Here is a 21613-nt window from a genome sequence, read left to right as displayed (position 1 = left end):
AAAAAAGGAGAAAAGACTTCACAGTTCCCAGTATCCAGTATCCTGACAGAAAAGCTAGAACAACTCCAGGTCTGATCTCCTCAACAGTACAGCGTGAGGTATATTCACATTCATAAGCCTGTAGTAACTGGTCTGTATGTGGCACAATGTGCCGACTTCATCCTATGACACCCGCCTCATCACTTCTCTCGCACTATCCCTACCCACCCTGCACTCTGAATGGGGGCCAAAACCTCCCACTTCCTTAAGCCTGTTAGAAGCTCTCATGTGTGACAAATGCTCTGCCAAACCTTCAAAGAAAACTTGAAATAGAGCTCATCCATGAGTAAGCAGCTGGTGTTGCAGGGGGAAAAAAAGGTCGGAAAAAAAGGAGAAAAAGCTAAACCGAACCGATAAAACGCATCCTGTTGAACCTGCCATAGAGTCGCCGCCATTTATTCTACATTTTATTTGGGAAAAAAAAAATATTATCCTTGTTTCCAGTAAATTCCTAGGTTCCTAGAACAGATGCAAGGGGCCTGTCTATGCTCATATCCACAGGGAGCTTCAAATCTGCCATCAGACAACATATCTCGTTATCTAATCCTCCGTTTTAATTAACTGAATTAATCACGGCTGTTAATCTCAGGCAAACACTGCCAACTCCGTTTATGCAGGAACTTTGCGTGTCCTGGAAGGCGAAGTTCTCCGGGAGGAAAAGGAAAAGGAAAGCACTGGGAAATGTGGAGCCCTTCTCCTGAAATGGCGGTAACTCTGTTTAAAAAGGCAGCATGAGAGGGCTTTGGCTGCTTGGAAGCCAGGCTTATTCCTTGGCTCAGCAAAGGACAGCCCCGTCCACCTCCAGCACCTGAGGAGGCTTAGAGGAGCCCCTAGCAGCCGGGAAGCCTAAGTCTCAGCGGTAGAAAAGCAATTTTCTCTTTCAGGAATCAGACGAAATCTCCGGCAGCAGGCTAGCCTAGCCATTCAACCTCTAGCGGTCGGGAGAGCAGCCTTCGCTCTGCGGAGGATGGAGGAAAACATGCGGGTGGGAGAATCCGGAAGGGCAGAGTGGAGCTCTTTTGAAATAGTTTTCTCTCACTCTCTCTCTCTCTTTCTCTCTCTCGTTCTCTGTGCCGTGTTGTGACAGAAAGCCCCCCGATTCCGATGGCAGGCCTGGTGTGTGGCAGAGTACCGAACAGAGAACAGATTGGAAAATGAGGCCTGGGTGTGAGTGGGGGCAGTTATTAGAGGCAGAGAAAATGTCTTCCTGTGGAACAGCAGCTATGAGAGGGAGGCGAGTCCCTGAGCACACAGTGGGGAGAGAGAGAGTTTGCTCACATTTCTCTGGGTAAGCGCAGAGGGGTGGGCCACTGCAGAGGGGGATGTTTGTTTGAGAACGGCTAACGGCTCAATAGCAGGTATGCCACAGGGAGAGACCGAGCAATCCCAGCTTGCTGTAACAAAGGTTAAGAGAAGCTCAGCTCATAATGCTGTATGTACCTTAGTTCATTTAGTAGCGAGTAGGTTACGATTCTTGATCATTTTAGACTGCAAAAAATGATCCTGGCAAATGAATATGTATTTTTGTATTTGTCTTACTCCACTGGCAGATCATTTTTTAGTTTAACCCTTTTAGACCTAAATTACGAATGCTGTTTTCTGTCTGTAATGCTCAAACATAAAACATTCCTAATATTAAATCTATATTAAAATAAATCCAGTGAACACATTTTTTTGATTCCTAAACATGATAAAAAATGTTGTAAGCCTAATATTCATATAAAAAAGATGTACAGTATGGCATTTCGAGGAAAAAGTTGTAATAATACGAGATAAAGTTGTAATATTATGAGAATAAACTTTTAATATTATGAGAATACAGTTGTAATATTATGATATTAAAGGTAAAATATTTTGAGAATAATGTCATAACATCATGAGAATAAAGTTGTAATATTATGATATTAAAGGTAAAATATTTTGAGAATAATGTCATAACATCATGAGAATAAAGTTGTTATATTATGACAATAAAGTCGTAATGAGCTTGTCTTACTTTGCCTCTCTTGTTCTGTGGTGCTGAAATGCCCTATTATCTGAGTTGCTGATTTTTAATTTTTTTTGTGCAGTGCAGTGGGCGGGGCTAAGGTCTATGATCAGCTCTATTCTATCCTGCCAATTCCTCACTAAACCCCGCCTCCAAATGCTTGTTATCAACCCCCCAACGAGAATTTTTCAAATATGCTAAGAGGATGAGAGACCTACTGATATTTAGGCTGGATTTACTCTTTAACGCATTTAAAAATGAAGCCAAACTGTCTGCCCAGCTAATCTGCCTAGATTCAATTATTTTTACCAAGTAATAAAAATGTTAAATAAGTTGTGTAAATCTTAATATTCTTACTAGAGTCTCATAATGAGGAGTATTAGATATATTGAGTCCATTAAGGATGTTTTAACCTGCCAGGATATCGTTTTTTGCAGTGTAGGCAACATTAGGCAGCGATAGCTTTCCTGCGGTCAGCCCCACAGAGGAGTTTTGGCCAGCGGTTGAAAACGGAAGCCGGCTTTGTTGTTGAAAGTTTGTCTGGAGGAACGCAGTGTGAGCTAGGCACATGCCCTCCGCCTGCCCGAAAGCAAAGCTGGCTAGCTGCATACTGTAAAGGATCCAAATTCATCTCCGGCTGAATGTATTAGGCGAGGCAGCTTGGAGGGAAATATGTCAATTTGCAATTGTTATTAGATTGTTCATGCAGTGGTTATCTGGGCCCTCCACACGGTGACTCAGAGTGCCTGGGAAGAGTTTAAAGGCGAAATGGGCACACTTCAAAACCTAATAACGTGCATTCGCAAAATATAAATCAATTTGCACTCTGGCACAAGGCATGCCTCCAATGGGCCTCTAAATTGATGCCAAAGGCTTCAAACAGTCTCCGTCAGATTTAGGAGCAGAAAAAAACGCCGTCTCCATAGTTTATTTTGAGGGCTATAATTGCGTGCCTAGGGTTGTATGTGCCTCCCCTCTTTCTCTCCATTTCTCTCTCTCTCTCTTTTTCTCTCTCTCTTTCTCTCTCTCTCTCCCCATGTGTCCTTGCTTGTGTGCAGCTGTTCCTGGTATTTTCCACCTTTCCTCCCGTACACAAACAGCATATATTAGCCCACACGTCAGGGCTTCCCTCCTCCAGCCCCAGCCGAGAGTCTTTACCTGACGGGTAGCGCTCGATGACGGGCTGGTTGTCCACCTGCAGGGTGGCGTTGCCGCCGCTGCGCGTGAAGCGCACCACGTGGTACTTGCCGTCGCTCACCACGATCGCCGGCTCGTCTATGGTGATGTCATCAGTGCCCACGTTGAAGATTACCCCAATTTTTCCTTGCTCCTGTGAAGAAGAAGACGTGCACATTCAGAACAACGGATTGAGTGGGAAGTACTGGGCAGCATTAATGAGATTCAATATACTGTATTTCTCTTATTCAATTCAATTTAATTCCATTCACAGCATTGTGGTGCTGAAAGATAACACTACTGTAATAACAATTCTTAGAAAAAATTACAGCTTCATAGGAAATGTATGCATATTAAACACAAGACAAAACAAAAAATCTGATCTGATCACATTAGGACAAAAAAAACAGATCTTATTCACATTAAGACAAAAAAAAAATCAGATCTGTGTCACATTAAGACATAAAACCCTAGATCACTCCGAGGACGCATTGCAGAGTCACGTCATATGCACACACGATATTTTTGTATCATCACCTCCAGCAGCAGCAGCATTAGCCAGGCTAAACTAAGCTAAGCTAATGCTAAGCTAATGCTGAGCTCAAGCAAGCTACGCTACCCTTACCCCAGTCCTGCAGGCGCATCTAGCCTGCCAGCTAGCTAACCAACACCACTCAGCAAACAGGCAGAAATGCTCACAAACCTGCACCTTTCACATGAAAACGACTCCGCGGGGCTGGAGAGGAGAGTTTCAGCATTATTTCACGCTCCTAACTTTTACCAACCACCTTAACCTTCTTATTTCTATAAACCATATGCAATTTTTTTGTAGTAGTCACTTGTTGTGAAACTACTTTTTGGCAGAAGGCACAGTTCTTATTAAAGCATATTCATTATGAATTTGAGTTTCTTAGATTTATTTTCTTTTATTAATTCTTATTAATTTATAAAAAAAAACTGTTGTATGAAAGCAATAGAACAATCGAGGTCGTGCCTACGATCACAGCTGCGATGTTATTCGTGATAATACAGTGTCTTGTCTGTTCTAATGTCTAATTAAAACTTCTTAATAAGTCTTAAGAAGAACAAGTGCAGATAATCACAGTTAATCACAGAATATGTTTGAGATTAATCAATTTTTTTTTTATAATCGATTGACACCACTAAAAAACATATAGAGAAAGCATAGGTACGGTGAAAAAAGGCAAAGAGAGAAGAGAGAGAGAGAGAGAGAGAGAGAGAGAGAGAGAGAAAGAAATGATGGAAACAGAGAGGTCAGATGCAGGGAGGAAAGAGAAACATCTGCCTGCCTGGTCATGCTGCAGTAACTCACCCTTGGGAGAGGAGCAGAGCAGTGTCCTCTGTAATGCAGGTGGGAAATGAAGTGTGTCTCCATGTTTTACATTCATCACCTTTCTCTCTCTCTCTCCTTCTCTCTCTCTCTCTTCTCCCCCTCGTTCTCCCTTGCCACCACTAGCAGTTCACTGACATGTATCAGTTCTGACACTTTCCTGCTGTTTCTGCTTTAAACAGAGACTCCACTCCAGCCACCAGCGCTGTGCACCTGTGGTTCTTTCAGACGGTCTACCTGCAGGTGGCGCCGCGGAGCGGGCGAGCGTGCACCGACACCTCGGGGCGGGGCCGGGTATATGGCGCTGGCTGTAGCTGGGGGAATTGCGGGTCATGGTGCTAATGTGGCAGGCTGCAGAAGCAGAGGGAAAAGCTCAGCTGTTTTACAGCCTTGTCATGACCCACTATATCCAACAGTCCGAGGCCAGCGGGAAGAGAGCCAGAGCCGGGATCCAGAGAGCGGAGCGCTTTCTGCCCTGATCAGACTTCCGCACACGTCCCCTGTTTGGATATATTCTTCCCTCTCTCTCTGACCTCAACTGACAGGTTCTCATTTAGATGCTGATGCCTGACAAATATCAAACGCAACATACGATGAATACAGAGCATGTTCTGGAGACTGAAGGACAGGGATAACAAGCAAAGCATTAGTGTATCACTGGTCTCATATTGACAGCTCCTCACCATACAAATGAGTATGAATATACATGCCCATTATGAACAGCAAGGGCAGCAAATAAACTCCGGACTAAACTTTCCAAAGAAACTTCAAGAGCCAAGATTAACTCAATACACAATACACAATACATAGCCCAGGAGAAGAGCTAATGCTGAAAATATAAAAGAAATTCATTAAAGCGCATTAAATTACCAAACAGATACTTCAATAGCAACTGTTGCTTAGTGGGACAAGCATCATGGAGGTCCAATACACTAGCTTAATGGGGCAAGGGGTCTGATTTACTGTGTACTTATTAACAAAGCCTGGGCAATACATTGTTAATATCGCCATATCCCAAACTGATTAAAGCAGGATATTAAACAAATATCCATATTATAATAGCATACACACTACAAAAGCATAGGTCAGTGTTAAACAAACCAGAACATTTTTATATCATATAAAATGTATCATATATATATATTTTATATCAATTAGCACCTCTTGCTTAGATGGCAGATTTTCTTGGGATTTTCTCTGCAGAATAGCTTTCAGTTAACAGCTGTGCTAAACTTGTCAAGAGTAAATGACTTGATTACAGTTATGTTGTGAACAGGTAGAGTTGGCATACAGTAGATAGCTCTATTTAAGTAATGTTCTAATCCATATTATAGCAAGAACTACTCAATTAAGTAAGAAAAAACATTATTTTTTAGAAATGAAGGTCAGTAAATCTGAAAAATGTCAAAAAGATTGAAAGTATCCTCAAGTGCAGTCACAAAGACCAACAAAAATGTTATATATGTTATAAATGTTATAATAAAATACTAATATAATATAATATAATATATTATGAATGTCCAGCAAGAATAAAGCTTATGTAGGAGAGGTGTACTAACAGTACATCTAACAGTATTTAAAAATGAATGAAAATGCTGTTATCATATTCTGTATGTGTGTGTTTGAAAAATGTATTGATAAATTTAGTCTGATTTAAATTTGCTTTTAATTCTTAAACTTTTATTTGCAGATTTGACATTTTTGTGTAAAACATTTGCCACAAAATTAACTTTATAGATTTTACTTTGTAAGCTTTTGTTTTTACATTACAGTCAAATGTTTGAACATGGTGTGACTGGTGAAATAATACTTGGCCCCTCTAAGAATATTGTGGCCCCACATTTAAAATAATAATAATTTCAAATGAGTTTTTGAGAGTAGTACATTTTGTAGTACAGCATTTAAACTAGAAACTGTGGGATTGAAAGAGCGCCAATGGCTGGTTGCTGTCCAAGGTGCTGAAAACCATAAGGATGGAATCACCCATGGCCTGTAATGCCTGATGATGATGATATCTGACCACACAGACTGCAGCACTGTTGCTACAAATACACCAGATCAGGCATAGCTAGATGAGTTTAATCCTGACAACTGTTTAGTATAAATGTATAAATGTCTGGTCTCCCTTATCTGCCTTGTGTCCACCTAACCGTTCATCCCAGTTGTTTTGTAATGAAAATACTGTACAGTATTTCAGAAGCAGCTTCAAAATATATTAGAGTAGTTCAAATTTAACAACTTGTCGTTAAGTTGAATGGTGTTTTCATTCTAACCATTCTTGTCTGAACTAGGAAAAGCTGGTAAGAAAAACACATTTGCTGGCAGACCATGGATAAGTCGATTCTGTGTCTAAACATACACTTGAAAAGTTCTTGAAAGCTATTAAATTGGCTTTATACGCTGACAGTATTCTTCTGTTCCCTACCTAAGCCCGTCTTTACAGGCAAAAATCGCTGTAGTACGTCTGCTGGCTCTTGAGAGGCGGTTGGTGTAGTGCTTAATGCTATCAGTTGGCACTCGGAGGATGGAATCCTGCCACGGGCTCTTTGTCAGCCTCCTCTGTGCTCCCTCTCTTTATCTCGTCTTCTCTCTGTCTCTCCTCCTCTCTGACAGGCTCTCATCCAATAGTCTGCCTATCTCACCTGTAGAAGAGTAAGTCGTCCGCCAGTCTGCTGAGACGTGCCATGCTCCGCTCAGTGCCAGGGAAGAGGTTTATATTTTAGCACTGGGGTTTCGATTTAAGAAGAACATACATATTTTATTTTCGTAACTGTTGAAGAATTTAAATTTGAAGTGTATGTTCTTTAAACCACTGAACCAAAAGTGGTTATTCTTTTTATTTATTTTATTTATTTCTGCCATTTGAATTAAAGAAAAGACCCAAAATGCAGTCTTGGCATGTGTTTCTTATACAGCTCTGGAAAAAAATAAGAGAGCACTTAAAAATGATGAGTTTCTTTGATTTTCACCAAATTGAAAACCTCTGAAAGATAAACTTGAGGAAGATGGATGATCACAAGCCATCAAACCAAGCTCAACTGCTTGGAATCATCCAGCACCCAATGATTTATTCAATACATTTGAGTTGGGGAGTTTGGGATACATTGGTGATGGGTTGGAGAGTTTAGGATGAGTTGGGGATGAGTTGGGGAGTTAGGGATGGGTTGGGGATGATTTGAGGAGTTTGAGATGAGTTGGGGAGTTTGGGATGAGTTGGGAAGTTTGGGATGAGTTGGGGAGTTTAGGATAAGTTGGGGAGTTTGGGTTGAGTTGGGGAGTTTAGGATGAGTTGGGTAGTTTTGGATGTGTTGGGGATAAGTTAGGGAGTTTGGGATGAGTTGGGGAGTTTAGGATGAGTTGGGGAGTTTAGGATGAGTTGGGGAGTTTGGGATGAGTTGGGGAGTTTAGGATGAGTTGGGGAGTTTGGGATGTGTTGGGGGTGAGTTAGGGAGTTTGGGATGAGTTGGGGAAATTAGGATGAGTTGGGGATGAGTTGGGGAGTTTGGGATGAGTTGGGGAGTTTATGATGAGTTGGGGATGAGTTGGGGAGTTTGGAATGAGTTGGGGAGTTTGGGATGAGTTGGGGAGTTTAGGATGAGTTGGGGAGTTTGGGATAAGTTGGGGAGTTTGGGATAAATTGGGCAGTTTGGGATGAGTTGGGGATAAGTTGGGGAGTTTGGGATAAGTTGGGGAGTTTGGGATACGTTGGTGATGAGTTGGGGAGTTTGAGATAAGTTGGTGAGTTTGTGACGAGTTGGGGATGAGTTGGGGATGAGTTGGAGATGAGTTGGGGATGAGTCTGGGATGAGTTGGGGTGGTGATCATCCAGCATCCTGACCTCACTACTGCAAATTCTCACAACAAATGCTCAAAAATATTGTACAAACACAAACTCTATAACCTTCCAGAGACAGTAGAGAGCTATTTCAACAGAATCAGGATAAACTCTTTTATGATACCCTTGATTTTCAAATAAATAACAAAGGAACAGCTGCCCCAATACTTTTGTCCACATATCACATATACGCATGTGGGATTTTCTGCCTTGACAGTTTTCTATTACTACATACAGTAAAATAATTACAAGGCATTGTGGGATGCACTGCGTTCGTTTCTGAGTGAATGCACATTCTGAATGGAATTCAAATGGCCACAGGCTTATTATTGATTTGTTTCATCAGAATAGCAATAAAAGGTGGTTGAAGTGTGAAGAATATTCCTATGGCTATTCATGCGTATTTCATCAGCATTGCTGTTTGATACAAAAAACATGGCTGCTATATTATATACTCTTTTTTTTAGCTGTCTTTCCCCTCCTTTTGGACGTCCAATTACCCAACACACTCATTAGTTACATACCACCTCCAACACATGTGAAGCCAGACAACATCTCTTTTCGAACTACTGCTGATAGTAAAGGTATATCATATTATTAAAATATACTTATATATTATATATTATTTATTTTCCAAAATATAATTATTGAAATAGTCCAATTAAAGGAGTACAATAGTCTAGAATGGGAAAGTTTGAGAGCGAACTTTAAGTTGGCTTGGAAAAGTGAGCTAATAACATTGAAAAGGTAACATTTAGAAACTCCTTTCATTCAGTGCTACCTTAAATCCAATCGCACATTAAATACATTATTAGCATCTGTAATATTAAATATAATATCTATTTATTGTCACCTTAAATCTGTTAAGACTTTAAACCACTGCAAACTTAGAATGCAGCAAAGCAGTGTAAAAACTGCTGCTGAAAGCTGGTTTATCCAGCAGCTTCTCCATACACAGAGTTTACAGAGGTGCAATGTAGAGAAGGAGTTCTGGGAACAGATTCAGCTAGTGTGAGAGCCACACATTCATTTCTAATAGGGAGAAGACGTCTGTTAATGTTTCGAAATCCATAAATCGTTTTAGTTCGAGAAGCATATTGCCAGAAATATCTTGCTTGGATTTCTATGGAGACTGAATTTTGTGGTTCTGTAGAGCTGTTTTAACAAAAGTTTGCAGACACTTTGAATGGAATCCTATGGAGAAATGTCGAAAAACGTTGTTTTTGAAAAACTTGTTTACTTGAATTGCTAAAAAAAAAAAAGCACAAGCAATAGAAGCTACCATTGAAAGTTGTGGGATGAGAAATATTTTGTATTTTAAGTGTAAAATAGTGTAGAATAATAATCCAAGCCAACTTAATTAAAGCCTGAAATAGACATTTTCAACTATATATTTACTTTATTAAGAGTTTATTGAGAATTATGCAACCCTAATGGCTGTCCATCTTGTGTCTCATTTGTGTCCCAAAACTCTGGCACTTTAGTGAACAAACATGCCTGCAAAAACCTTTTCCTGTCACCATTATCCAACCTAAACCCACTAGTGTTGTGCTTCCTCATTTATCACAACTTCCCAACGGCCCATTGCTTTGCTCCTGGTGAAATAAATGTTCATGCAAGAACTTTCCCTGACGCTCTTCTGCCATGACAGCAGTTTAGGCTGATGTCAAGTGTCGTGTCCTTTCCATGCTTGACAGAGCCTGAAAGAGTAATAGGGTCTAAAGAAGCATCATATTAGCAGCGCTCATTAGCAGGAAAGTGAAAGGCCATTGATTTCAGGTGCATGCTGCTGCCGCTGTGTGTGAGGCAGCACTGCTGACGGCAGCCGGGGGAAGAGCGGGCAGGATGAGCGATCTCTCCAGGGCAACCGGTAACGAGCGGGCGGCGCCACAAGGCCAAGAGGAGATCACCTGACAACAGGCTGTCCCTGCTGGCTAGCGTACAAAACACCAGGCTCTAATCCCCAAATGCCAAGCGTCTTGCAAAACAAGACTGACAGACCGGGCTGTGGTGAAGGCCAGGGGCATGAGAGCATCATGAGCATCCTGCACATGCTCCTTTCAATCACCATTCACACTCTCCACGGCACAATTTGCACACTAACCACCATTTGTCACTCATAGAAATCAGAAATGGTAGATTCTATGAGTGTCCCCAGCTGGGGAGCTACTTCAGCAACGGTTTTAGTCTGTTCCCTTCCAGTGATGCATGACCCAAGATTGATAAAAAAGAAGAATTTTCTGTTGATATAAAAAATGCAAATCACTAAAAAACAAAGAAAAAACATAAATAAACAAATAGTTAATTAGTTTGTCAACTGTCATCCAAGAATAATAAGAGTCATTAATTAATTTATCTAACTAGAAGAGACAGGAATCGGAATTCACAATATCTTAATGAAACCAAACAGAGCTGCACCTTGATTGGTTCCACTTTGATTTCTAATAAGCTATCTGGTAAGATAATATCTTTTCCAGAGAAATTTCTGCTTTTGTGTAATTTACGCACAGATTACAAAGGCATGGTTGTGCAAGAATCAGGTACGGAAACTGAATTGGTCTGCCTGCATTCCTGACCTGCCCTTAACAGAAAATGTGTGAAGTTTAAATCAAAACATGTGAACATGTGACTAAAGATTTCTATAATGTTGCACGTCTTAAAACGAGTTTGAAAGAAACAAAGTTGACTGAGATAAAATAACCTTTGTTGTATATTAAGGGTGTCTACAACAAATAGTGCATTCTTTAGGTTTTCAACTGTCTTTGGTAGAAAGCCCTTTTGCTATGTTAATTCAATCACCCCTAACCCCCTTTTCCCACCTTTAGGATGTACTCACACTTAGCACAGTTTGGTTGAATTGTGCTGGAGCCCACTCTTTACTGGCCTGCACTCACACTGTGTTTAAACAATCCGTGCCTGAGTACCCTTATGTCATTACTCACAGTACTTACTCTGTGGGTTTGCCGGTGTAGTGCCGAATTCAGCACCCCCTGCCATGAAAAGCACCCTCTCCCAGGAGAGCATGTACACACTCTTCTCGACAAAAGCAGAGATAATTTGTCATGGATACATACATAGCGACATAGTGAGTGCTCCTGAGAGGGGGTGCTTTTCCTTGCGGGGGTTCTGTATTCAGTACAACACCGCCATATTTGTTTACAGGAACGTCGCATCACTGACATCATTTTGTTCCACAGATAATGCTCACACTGCATGCGTACCGTGGTCGAGTCCAAGTGAACCTTGCTCTGGCCCACCTCTTCGAGACATGCCCGGGCACGGTTCGGTGTACCATGTAACCAAGTAACCGAGTGTGAGTCTACTAACCCTCACCCCTTTACTCCCTCACCTTCTTTAACACCTATCCCTCCTCTTAACCCTAGTCTGTATTTAAACCCTGAATGCCTAAAGGACAAGTTTCTAACAGCGTTGTAATTGAGAGAACATTTGACTAAACTAAGATGTTTTAATTTGGTTTTAAGGTTGCGTTGATTTATTAATGCCATTTTTTTATTTACAGTGCAGGTAGGAGCATCCAAAAAGCAAAAAGGCTTCTCCTTCTACAATATTCCATTCCCAGTTACTCCTCGTTTCTGCAAAACACCTACTGAGCTAATAGATGCTGTGCTTTTTTTGGGTTCTGTGAAACTAAATTGACTATATTCTGGCAAAATGGCACAATGGGTGCTGGGAAATGGGCAATTTCTTGGCGTATGCCATTTGCATTTGGTTATCCACTGAAAGCTAATCACAAGGTAATTTTTTTATCACCTGGACCAGAGCTAAAGCCATTGTACAGCTACATGTGGATTTTTCCTTCAGCAGTACTGTAGCTGTAGTACTGTAGAGAGAGAGAGGCTGCTCTCTCCTCGAAACATCTATTACTTCTTTCCTCAAATACAGCAGTACTTACTGCTGCTCACTGACCTGCATCTGTCTGTCCAGCTACTGGACTGCGGACTGGCCGGCTTATTGAAGCTGGCATGAGCGCTACGAGGCCTGCGCTGATGGAGAGAGTGTTAGAGTGGAGGAGAACAAGCTGGAGGTAGATGAGAATGAGAGCAGAGGGAGGGAGGAAGGTGAAGGAGAGGGCAGAGTGCCTTACAGTACCCTGGTGTCTCACTTTTCTTTCCATCTGTCTCTCTCTTTCTCTCTCTTTCTGTCTCTTTTTTTCTGTCTATTCTCTGGTCTGTTCCTAACCTGTTCCGAGCTTTCCTGCAACACACTGACCTCCCAGCACAACAACTTGGAAGGCTCTCCTCTGTGTGTATGTGTGTGTGTGTATGTGTGTGTGCATAGGCCGGGCGTAGGTGGAATGAGGGAGGCTGCTGGAGATTTCCTGGACCGGAGCCAAGCGGCATGTCCCGCAACTTGACAGCAGCAGTAATGCTCCTTTTATCGCCTACCTACCTACCGCCTCACGCGCATCTCAACAGCGCATGCATTTGGGCGTGCATTTATATGCAAGTCTCTCAGCCTATACTTTTTGCTCTCACATCGAAACAATCTTAAAAAACAAACAAAAAAAACCCACTGTAAATACTGTTCATGGCCGTAAAAAAAAAAACTAAAATTCACGATTGCTTTGCAAGGGCACGCTCAACACATTCGAAGCACCATTAGAGCCCTACAGAGAATGATTTATAGTTCCCGCTGCCAGAAAATGATGCATTTCAGCTACAAATGCTGTATCTGCCCTCGGATCCCGGATACCTTCAGGAATTCGGCTGCACCACGAGGACAATAAGTTTAAAAATACATCCTCAGACCTAAAGCTCTAAAGATGTGCGCCTTCAAGTTTCGTCTCAAGTTTTCAGTGTCGTCTCAGTAGCCATGATTTCTATTCCTTAAAAAAAAACAGGCTCAGGTTTAATAATAATAATAAATATAGCCGCAAGCGGCAATCATCGGGTTCAAGCACCAACTTGCACAATGGTGCCTACTGGAGCATTGAATGGTGATGTGTAAGAAGGTCTAATATGATTGGAGATGCCCTGTCACATTTAGAAATTATCAAGTTTTTCACCTGTTATTAATGTTGAGCAGAGGCCTTTCAACCTGATCAGTGCTTAAATTCACATGTAAATCTAGTGAACTTTGTAGGATATTCATTAAGTGAGTTAGAACTAGTCAAAAGGTGTCTACATGTTATTGGTATTGATCAGGTGGCTTCAACCAGAATGTTCACAAAGTGGTATTCAGATTGACCTTTGAACCTTTGCAGAACAAGCTGAAATGTTTGACCAAACAAGTTTAAATTAACACAAAGGAGTGAATGTTCTGATATGACATGTAATTACGAAGTTATTATAAATCTAGTTCTGAATTAAATGGCGCTTCATCAAGCACCAACTAGCACAATGGTGCCTACTAGAGCATAGGATGGTGATGTGTAAGAAGGTCTAACACAATTGGAGACATTCTGTCACATTTAAAATGATCAAAAGTCTTTCACCTGTTATTAATGTTGAGAAGAGGCACAAAGGAGTGAATGTTCTGATATGACATGTAATGTCAAGTTATTCTTAATCTAGTTCTGTATTAAATGGCGCTTCATCAGAGTGATATTGTACAGAGGTCTTTAACATTGTGAGATTACAGCAAATACTGCAGAGTTACAGCAATTTAGGTTAGAAATTCCAAGGACGCACAGATTGCTTGATGCCTGGAGAGTATTGTATGTGAAATTTTCACAAATGTTTTTAATGAACATTTACCTAGAGACTCTACAGTGTGCAGCAAGACTGAAATGGAGGTGATAGGCCAAATATCCAGAGAGTAGTTTCAATATAGCTATTTTCAAACAATTAGCAATTATGAATGAACAAAGCACTTTTTAAACATAGTTGTATTGAGAAATTTGTCAGAGCCACTGTACTAAATATGGCAAAAACAATTAGATGTCAAAATAGTACAGCATGATTGACATATACTCGTTTTTTTGGAACAGCGCCCCCCAGTGGGCGGATTGTTTCAGCACTTTGCAGGTCACTACAGTGTCTCCACCTGAACATAACTGCATAAATATCATCCAGATTGGGCAACATTCAGCCTGCCAAAATGTCTGCTGAATGCTGATTGGCTGATGGTGTTCAGCCATGTTGATTGATTAAGTTGCCCTTTGAACATCCTTTAGAGGCTGTATGATAGATTCTGCATGCAAAGTTTCAACTTGCTAGGTTGCACGGTTGCTGAGAAACAGTGCTCCAAATTTACCTCTTGAAGTGAATGGGGCATATATCCGGAAGGACTAATTTGCATATGGCGGCCATATTGTTTACATATTTCAACTTTTTCTGAATGAATATTGAAGCGCATGCTCTCACGAGTGTTTTGATACCAAACATGCCAGGATTGGTCAAAATTCCTAGGACTAGTTTGCAAAAGTAGGTTTTGCATATTATGCAAATTAGCACAAAATCTATATAGACGGAAGTGCATGGTCCAAATTGGAAAGTTGTTGGTATTGACCCAAGGAATCCATCAAAAAAAGAATTTTGAATGTAGGTCTTATGGTTTTTGAGTTATTGAGAAAATTGTGAAAAATGAATTTCCTTGTTTATAGCGCCACCACTTGACCAATCGGTGCCATTTTTGTTGTCCACCGAGATGCACTGATCCTACATCTACCTACCAAGTTTCATTTCTCTATGACTTACGGTTTAGGCTGCACAACTGTTTTTACAGGAGAAAAAGAATAATAATAATAATAATAATAATAAGAAGAAAAATCTTAGCAAAAACAATAGGGTTCTACGCACCTTCGGTGCTTGAACCCTAATAATACGCAAAACAACACGTCTGCGTCTGGATCGAAAACAGAGCGGCCGACGAATAAATGGCACGTCTTTGGAAGGAAGATACCGCTCATTAAGCTTCTAGCACCTAATCTGACTCGAATAGTGAGTGTGAATATCACAAAAGCAGCTAACATAAGGCAACAGTATTGTACTGTACCATCACATTCTCACATTCAGCCATTTGCTGCCTTTCCATTTAGTCTATGCCAACAATTTCTGGACTATTTCTTTCTGCGTGCGGAATTCCATTGGCGGCAGCTGACGCCGGTACGGATGTTTGAAACGTCCGCGTCGTAGCGTTCTTTACACCAATACACCAATTTGTTTTGGGGAGAATGTAGAGAATGCAGCTGATGCAAGACTTAGCTTAGATGGTTTTTTTTCCTGTCTTCACAAAAGAAATATATGGGGATAAAGAGAGTATTCAGGGTATTCACTTCAGTATGCCTTGGAAAAGCAGCACGGTCCTGCATGAAAGAGCCTGCATTTTAAAACTGCTCCAAAAACACAGAGAGAAAAAAAAAAAAAAAAAGAAGAAAATGATAAAGCCCTGCACCAATCCGGCACCGGCTTCTTCTTCTTCTCCTCAGCTTCATCAAAACACAGCCAACCCTGCTGTTTTTCCTTTGCCTTTGCCTTTTTTTTGTGGGACGTGCATTTATGTTCGTTCTCCCCTCCCAACGTGGAATAGCCCCCATTCATTAGCATTGGCGTTTGCCTGTCCTACTTTCCTTTTTCTGTGTGTGTGTATGGAGTGTGTGTGTGTGTGTGTGTGTATGTGTGAAGGGGGGTGCTTCTGGTGCAGGAGCAAGACAAGCAAGGAAGGTAAGACTATAAAAATGAGACTATGCTTATGAGGGAAGCTAATTTAAAAATAAAGAGCAAAGGAAGAAAAAAAAAAGGGCTTAGAGGCAAATTTGACAAGCTTTATTCCCTCCATGCTGTAGCTGGAGCTATCTGATAAGAGTCAGGTGGCTTGGAATATTGGCCTAGCGTGGAGCAGAGAGATAGCACTGATTAAAGGCAAATATGTCTTTCCAGTCCACAGGCTGGAACGGGGGGGTGGGTGTGGGTGTGGGTGGGGCGGCGAGCGGACCAGAGAGGCTGACCTTTAAGCTGTGGAGAACGGATGCCAAAGCCCACCGACCTCACCCTCCTGTTTGCTCACAAACACACCGAGCGCTAATAGGTGTCGCGGCGTGCGACCTTCACACTCAATCACAGCCCAGAGATAAGCCTGGACGGCCGAGCCGTCGCTGTCGTCAAATTCGCTCGTTTCCTGTTTTGCTTTTTTCTTTTTCTTTTTGGGTTGGTTTTCCTCCCCTCCAGCTGATTTGTGATGGGTTTAAAATAGCTAGAATTAAGCTGATTCAATCCTGCTGCTTTAATTTCATTTCCAAAGACAATGCACAGAATAGCTGTAGTGTAATACATGAAAGCCTTAGCCAGTGGCGGTTGGCTTGTCTGGCAGCAAAGAGAAAAAAATGAAGAAAAAAAAAATCATAAATTAAGCAGTGCTGGGAACAATCACTCACTTATTAGAAAAAATAATAAAGCATCTATGATTCTAAATGGTTATTGGCTTATTGGTAACACATGGTACCAATAGTGTGTTGGCTCTTTAAACTGTAAACTGTTTATTTATTTTAGTGTGGGCGGTTTCATGGCTAAATTGGACCAACCTGATGGCCAATCTTCATTAATTGCACATTGCACCAGTAAGAGCAGAGTGTGAAGGTGGTTCAATTAGCAGGGTTAAATTAGCAAAGCTTTGCTCAAAATATTGCAATGCACACAACATTATGGGTGACATACCAGAATTTAAAAGAGGACAAATTGTTGGTGCACGTCTTGCTGACGCATCTGTGACAAGCAAGACTTTATGATGTATCAAGAGCCACTGTATCCAGGGTAATGTCATCAAAACCAACAAGAAGGACCAACCACTTCCAACAGGATTAACTGTGGACGCTATAAGAGGAAGCTGTCTGAAAAAGGGATGTTCTGGAGCTAACCCGGATTTTATCCACACAAAAAACATAAAACCACGGCTGATCAAATCACGGCAGAATTCAATGTGCACCTCAACTCTCCTGTTTCCACCAGAACTGTCCGTCAGGACAATAAATTATTGTGGTCTAAAACCAGGTGTTTCAGTTTCATTGTCCAACCCCTGTAGTCATCCATTCAAAAGGTCTTCGAGGCAGTAGTTCTTCTATGGCATCTCTCCAAAGAACCAAAAACAAACAAACAAACTTTATCATGGGCACTGGCACTGGTGCTTGTCGCCACCCGCTTCCTGATGGTGGAGCTCCAGAGCAGGGCCAACCCCACTCTGCAGGACTCAGCTGGCTGATCCAGGCCTGTAATGAAACACTTCCCTTTACATCGCAGGCAGCTGAATATAGAAAAGGCAGCCTATGTGGAACAGAGCGGGCATTTGTATTCGCCAAGTGTTCAAGAATTGATTCCTGTCTTTCTTTTCTTCCCGCGCTAAAGCCGTCTGCCACATTATACTCTCAGTTTCACATCAAGACGCTCCGCTCATACTAATGGCCCGGGCCGCGTTCGTACAAAACGCCTGCCTCCATGCAGAGGAGCTGCTCTCAGCTATAGGTGATTGGCTGCACTTTCATTTGACATTCTCTACCCTTTTGCACTGACAAAATGCTCTTCAACCTCGACTAGAAAACAGACAGCCCTCTTGCGCGAGGCTGATGTGCTCATCATTTCCATATAGGATGAGTTCGTTCTGTGCATATTTGCAGGAACTGCATCCGAATCTTAGAAATAAAGGTGGCTAAATGGCGTTCAGCTTGGATAGTGGAAGGCAATCCTGGTCGAAATGATCTTGATCGGACCTTCTAAATGATCTGATCTTCTAAATGCATAAGAAAACAACTTTTGTATTAATCCTAACTGTGTAAATAGCATTTTTTTTAAAACAGCAACACAAACAGCAATAATTATAAATAGCAACAAAAAAAATGGCATAGACTGGTTCGAATTCTGTTCATGTAGCTTGCCATTGGCTACCAGAGCCCTAGGAAAGCACAATTGGCCTTGTTCTCTCCTGGTGGGTACAGTAGATGGCGCTCTTTACCCTCATCACTCCAAGGGTGATGTCGAACTTACAAGTACTGTGTGATGCTACTCGGAAATGCTACATCAGCAGAAGTTTAAAAAAGTTTTTAAAAAACATGTATCGGAGGAGGCATGTGGTAGTCTTCATCCTCCTGGTTTTGGGGCATCACTAGTGACTAGTGACTGAGGCACTTTATCTTGTACTGCTCTTAATTCACATTATCATTCTGCTATAGCAAACTTGCACTCTGGACTTCATGTTGCTGCTACCTGCCTACTCTTCCTATTTATTTTTTTGTGTTTTTATCTTATCTATTTTGTTCTATTCTATTTTTATTGTGTTCTTTTATTTTGTTATCTTATTTTATCTACATATCTATTTTAACAACAGCTCTTGGGTGTAAACTGGATCGTGAGATCACAATTTCGTTCCACCTCATGTATCACATGTGATGCGAATGACAATAACATCTCTTTAAATCCTTGAATCCTTGATACGGGGAGTCCTAATGAGTGGGTTGGGTAATTGGTTGTGTAAATTGGGGAGAAAATGGGGAGAAAAATGTGAAATAAAATGATAAAATAAAAATGGGAGAGACTGCTATAGAAAGTATATAAGAGTGGACTGGACAATAATTGAGTGAAGCCAAAACCATTTTTTTTTCATTAATAGCTGAAATGTGTTCATTTGAAGTAATGAAAGATACCAATCCTGCGTTTTTTTATAAACATTTCCTAACCTTTGAAAAATGCTTTTATTGTGAATATTGCAGCGTCCCCTCAGGTATAACTGTGCTATAGGCGAGGATGATGTCTCTGTGTACTTTGCTACATAGACACAAACAATATGCAGATCAGTCAATCAGTAATACCACCCCCCAATAATCTGCTGACGTCCAATAATCTGTGTCTTACCACACTGCAGCTCAGCCAATCAGCTCTCCCTCCTGCCCTGCCTCTAAACTCATACATCCCCCAGTGCCTCTCCCAACTTACCCCTCCCATTTTTTTTAGCCTTTTTCAAATTTGAGCTGATGGAGGAGTGCTAATTTAAGGACAACTTACAACTTGTGTGTGTTTTCTGGAGGCTAGCTGCAGTACAACTTATAACCCCGCAAAATACCATGTAAGTAAATGGGGCAGAAATGAAACTTAAATTAAAATTTAAGCTATATATTGTGTATTTTCTGCTAGCTATGTTAAATATAGGTGATATTTAAATGAAGTGTGGTGTTGAGGAGATTGCCGGCTGTGGGCACGTTGACAGACAGCTAACACTGACCATATGATATGTGGAGGTATTTCAAGACAATCAATGACATATTGTTATACTTGCGGGCAAACAATATGGCAGCTTTTATGTCTGCCGTCTTTTGGCTATAAAGCTTCACAACGGCAGTAAACATGCAGTTTATGGTCACTGCACAGTAGAACAGTGCACCACCACTCCAGAGTCTAATAAACCATTCTACAAATGGGGTCTCCTGGTTTTCTAAACCTAAACTTGACATCTACCATTTCTGTTTACAAAAAAAAAAACATTTTTATATATTTTTCTTGCTGTGCTCCTTCCTGCTAATTTCTTTTCATTTTCAGACTGCTGAAAACTGCTGTTCGCCGATTTCTGGGACATGGTTTGAGGAGTTACCTTGGTAAAAGTTATCTAAGAGCTGAAATCTCTTGAGGCATGCAGACATTTGCATGGTGTTTACTTTACAGCTGTGCAAAGCAAACACAATACACTAACCTTGCTTAGAAATGTAAAAAATAATGTTTTATCTTCCACGTTTCTGGGTTTTTTGAAGAGTAGCTCTTCTTATCTATTTGTGACCCATGGTATATCTTTTCAGAACTTTTCATTTGAAGTAAACGTAATGGTTATGTATGAACCTGTTGTCACTCAAGGAATCATTTGAATTCCTAATTGGTGCTTCTTGTCTGTGATGGAAAACAGGCCATGTTTGGATTATGAGAGAACTTCAGAAATACTGTTCACCAAAAATGCTTCACTACTGCATATACCAAAAATATATGTTTTATATTTAAGACTCTTTAAAGTAGCACCTTTTGCTTAGATGATAGCTTTGCACATCTTGGCGGGATTTTCTCAGTCAGCTTTATGAGGTAGAGTCACCTGGATTGATCGGCTTTCAGTTAACAGCTGTGCTGAGCTTGTCAAGTTAATTACTGGATTGAATTTATTGCCTCTTAATGTGTCAAATAGCTCTGTTTGAGTAATGTTCTAATATATATTTAGGATGAAGAACTACTCAACTAATTAAAGAAAAAAATACTGAATAAAAAAAAAAAAAATTAAAGTATCCCCAAAATGTTATGATGGAATTGGCTCTCATCAGGATTGCCCCAGGGAAGGAAGAGCAGGACTTACCAGCCTCAGAAACCGCAAGTTAACAGCAACCACTTAAGTACTTTACAGAATAGTTTGGTTCATGTAACTGTCAGAATGACATGTTAATAAGGATATTTTTGTTTATTTATCATTATAAATTCATTGTTGTTTTATTTCATATGTTTGTTAAAAAGGGCTAAAAATCTATACGAAAAGGTGTAAAAATGAGGGTAAAATGTGTTTATAAATATATGACCTCTAAAATAATATTTGGTTAAAAAGGAGGACTTTTAGTTTAGTGCTGCTTTACTGTGGAACGTAATGAGTCACGTGACGCGAGTTAGTTAGGCGGGTAACTGGAGAATTATGGGTCAGAACTAACTTGGCGGCAGAGAGAGAAGACTAACTAAGCAGCAGAGGGAGAACAACAATTAAAGCTAACACGAGGTCTAAAGGCGCACACGGCCAAAAGTTTGGGTACACTTTTTCTTTATTTTCATGACTATTTACATTGTAGATTCTCACTGAAGGCATCAAAACTATAAATGAACACATGTGGAGTTTTATGTCCTTAACCAAATATGAGCTGTCCCCCAAAATCACCGGACCTGAACCCAATCCAGATGGTTTGGGGTGAGCTGGACCACAGAGTGAAGAAAAAAACACCTCTGGGAACTCCTTCCTTCCTTCAAGACTGTTGGAAAACCATTTCAGGTGACCACCTCTTGAAGCTCATTGAGAGAATGCCAAGAGTGTGCAAAGCAGTAATCAGAGCAAAGGGTGGCTATTTTTTTTAATAAACTACAATATCATTTTTTTTTTGTTATTTTACATAAATTACATAAAACTCCACAGGTGTTCATTCATAGTTTTAAAGCCTTCAGTGAGAATTCACAATGTAAATAGTCATGAAAATAAAGAAAACGCATTGAAAAAGAGAAGGTGTACAGCAGATCAAATTTGGAGTTTTTACATTTTTTGAGCAATTTAG

The 21613-nt window shown here is 40.7% G+C and overlaps 1 protein-coding gene across 10 annotated transcripts in view; it reads right to left on the bottom strand.

Annotated features, from left to right (window-relative positions):
• Positions 1-21613, bottom strand: part of nrxn2a (neurexin 2a) — a 696697-nt gene that overhangs the window by 25542 nt on the left and 649542 nt on the right. For all 10 annotated transcript variants that reach the window (XM_049466698.1, XM_049466699.1, XM_049466697.1 and 7 more), the window contains one exon: positions 3185-3356. In XM_049466698.1, the coding sequence (XP_049322655.1) occupies positions 3185-3356 (172 nt within the window). The remainder of the gene's footprint in view (positions 1-3184; positions 3357-21613) is intronic.

The sequence above is a fragment of the Astyanax mexicanus genome, chromosome 17 (genome assembly GCF_023375975.1).
Source record: "Astyanax mexicanus isolate ESR-SI-001 chromosome 17, AstMex3_surface, whole genome shotgun sequence".
NCBI lineage: Eukaryota > Metazoa > Chordata > Actinopteri > Characiformes > Acestrorhamphidae > Astyanax > Astyanax mexicanus.
The sequence above is the reverse complement of the archived record's forward strand: the minus strand, read 5'-3'. Positions and strand labels throughout refer to the sequence as shown.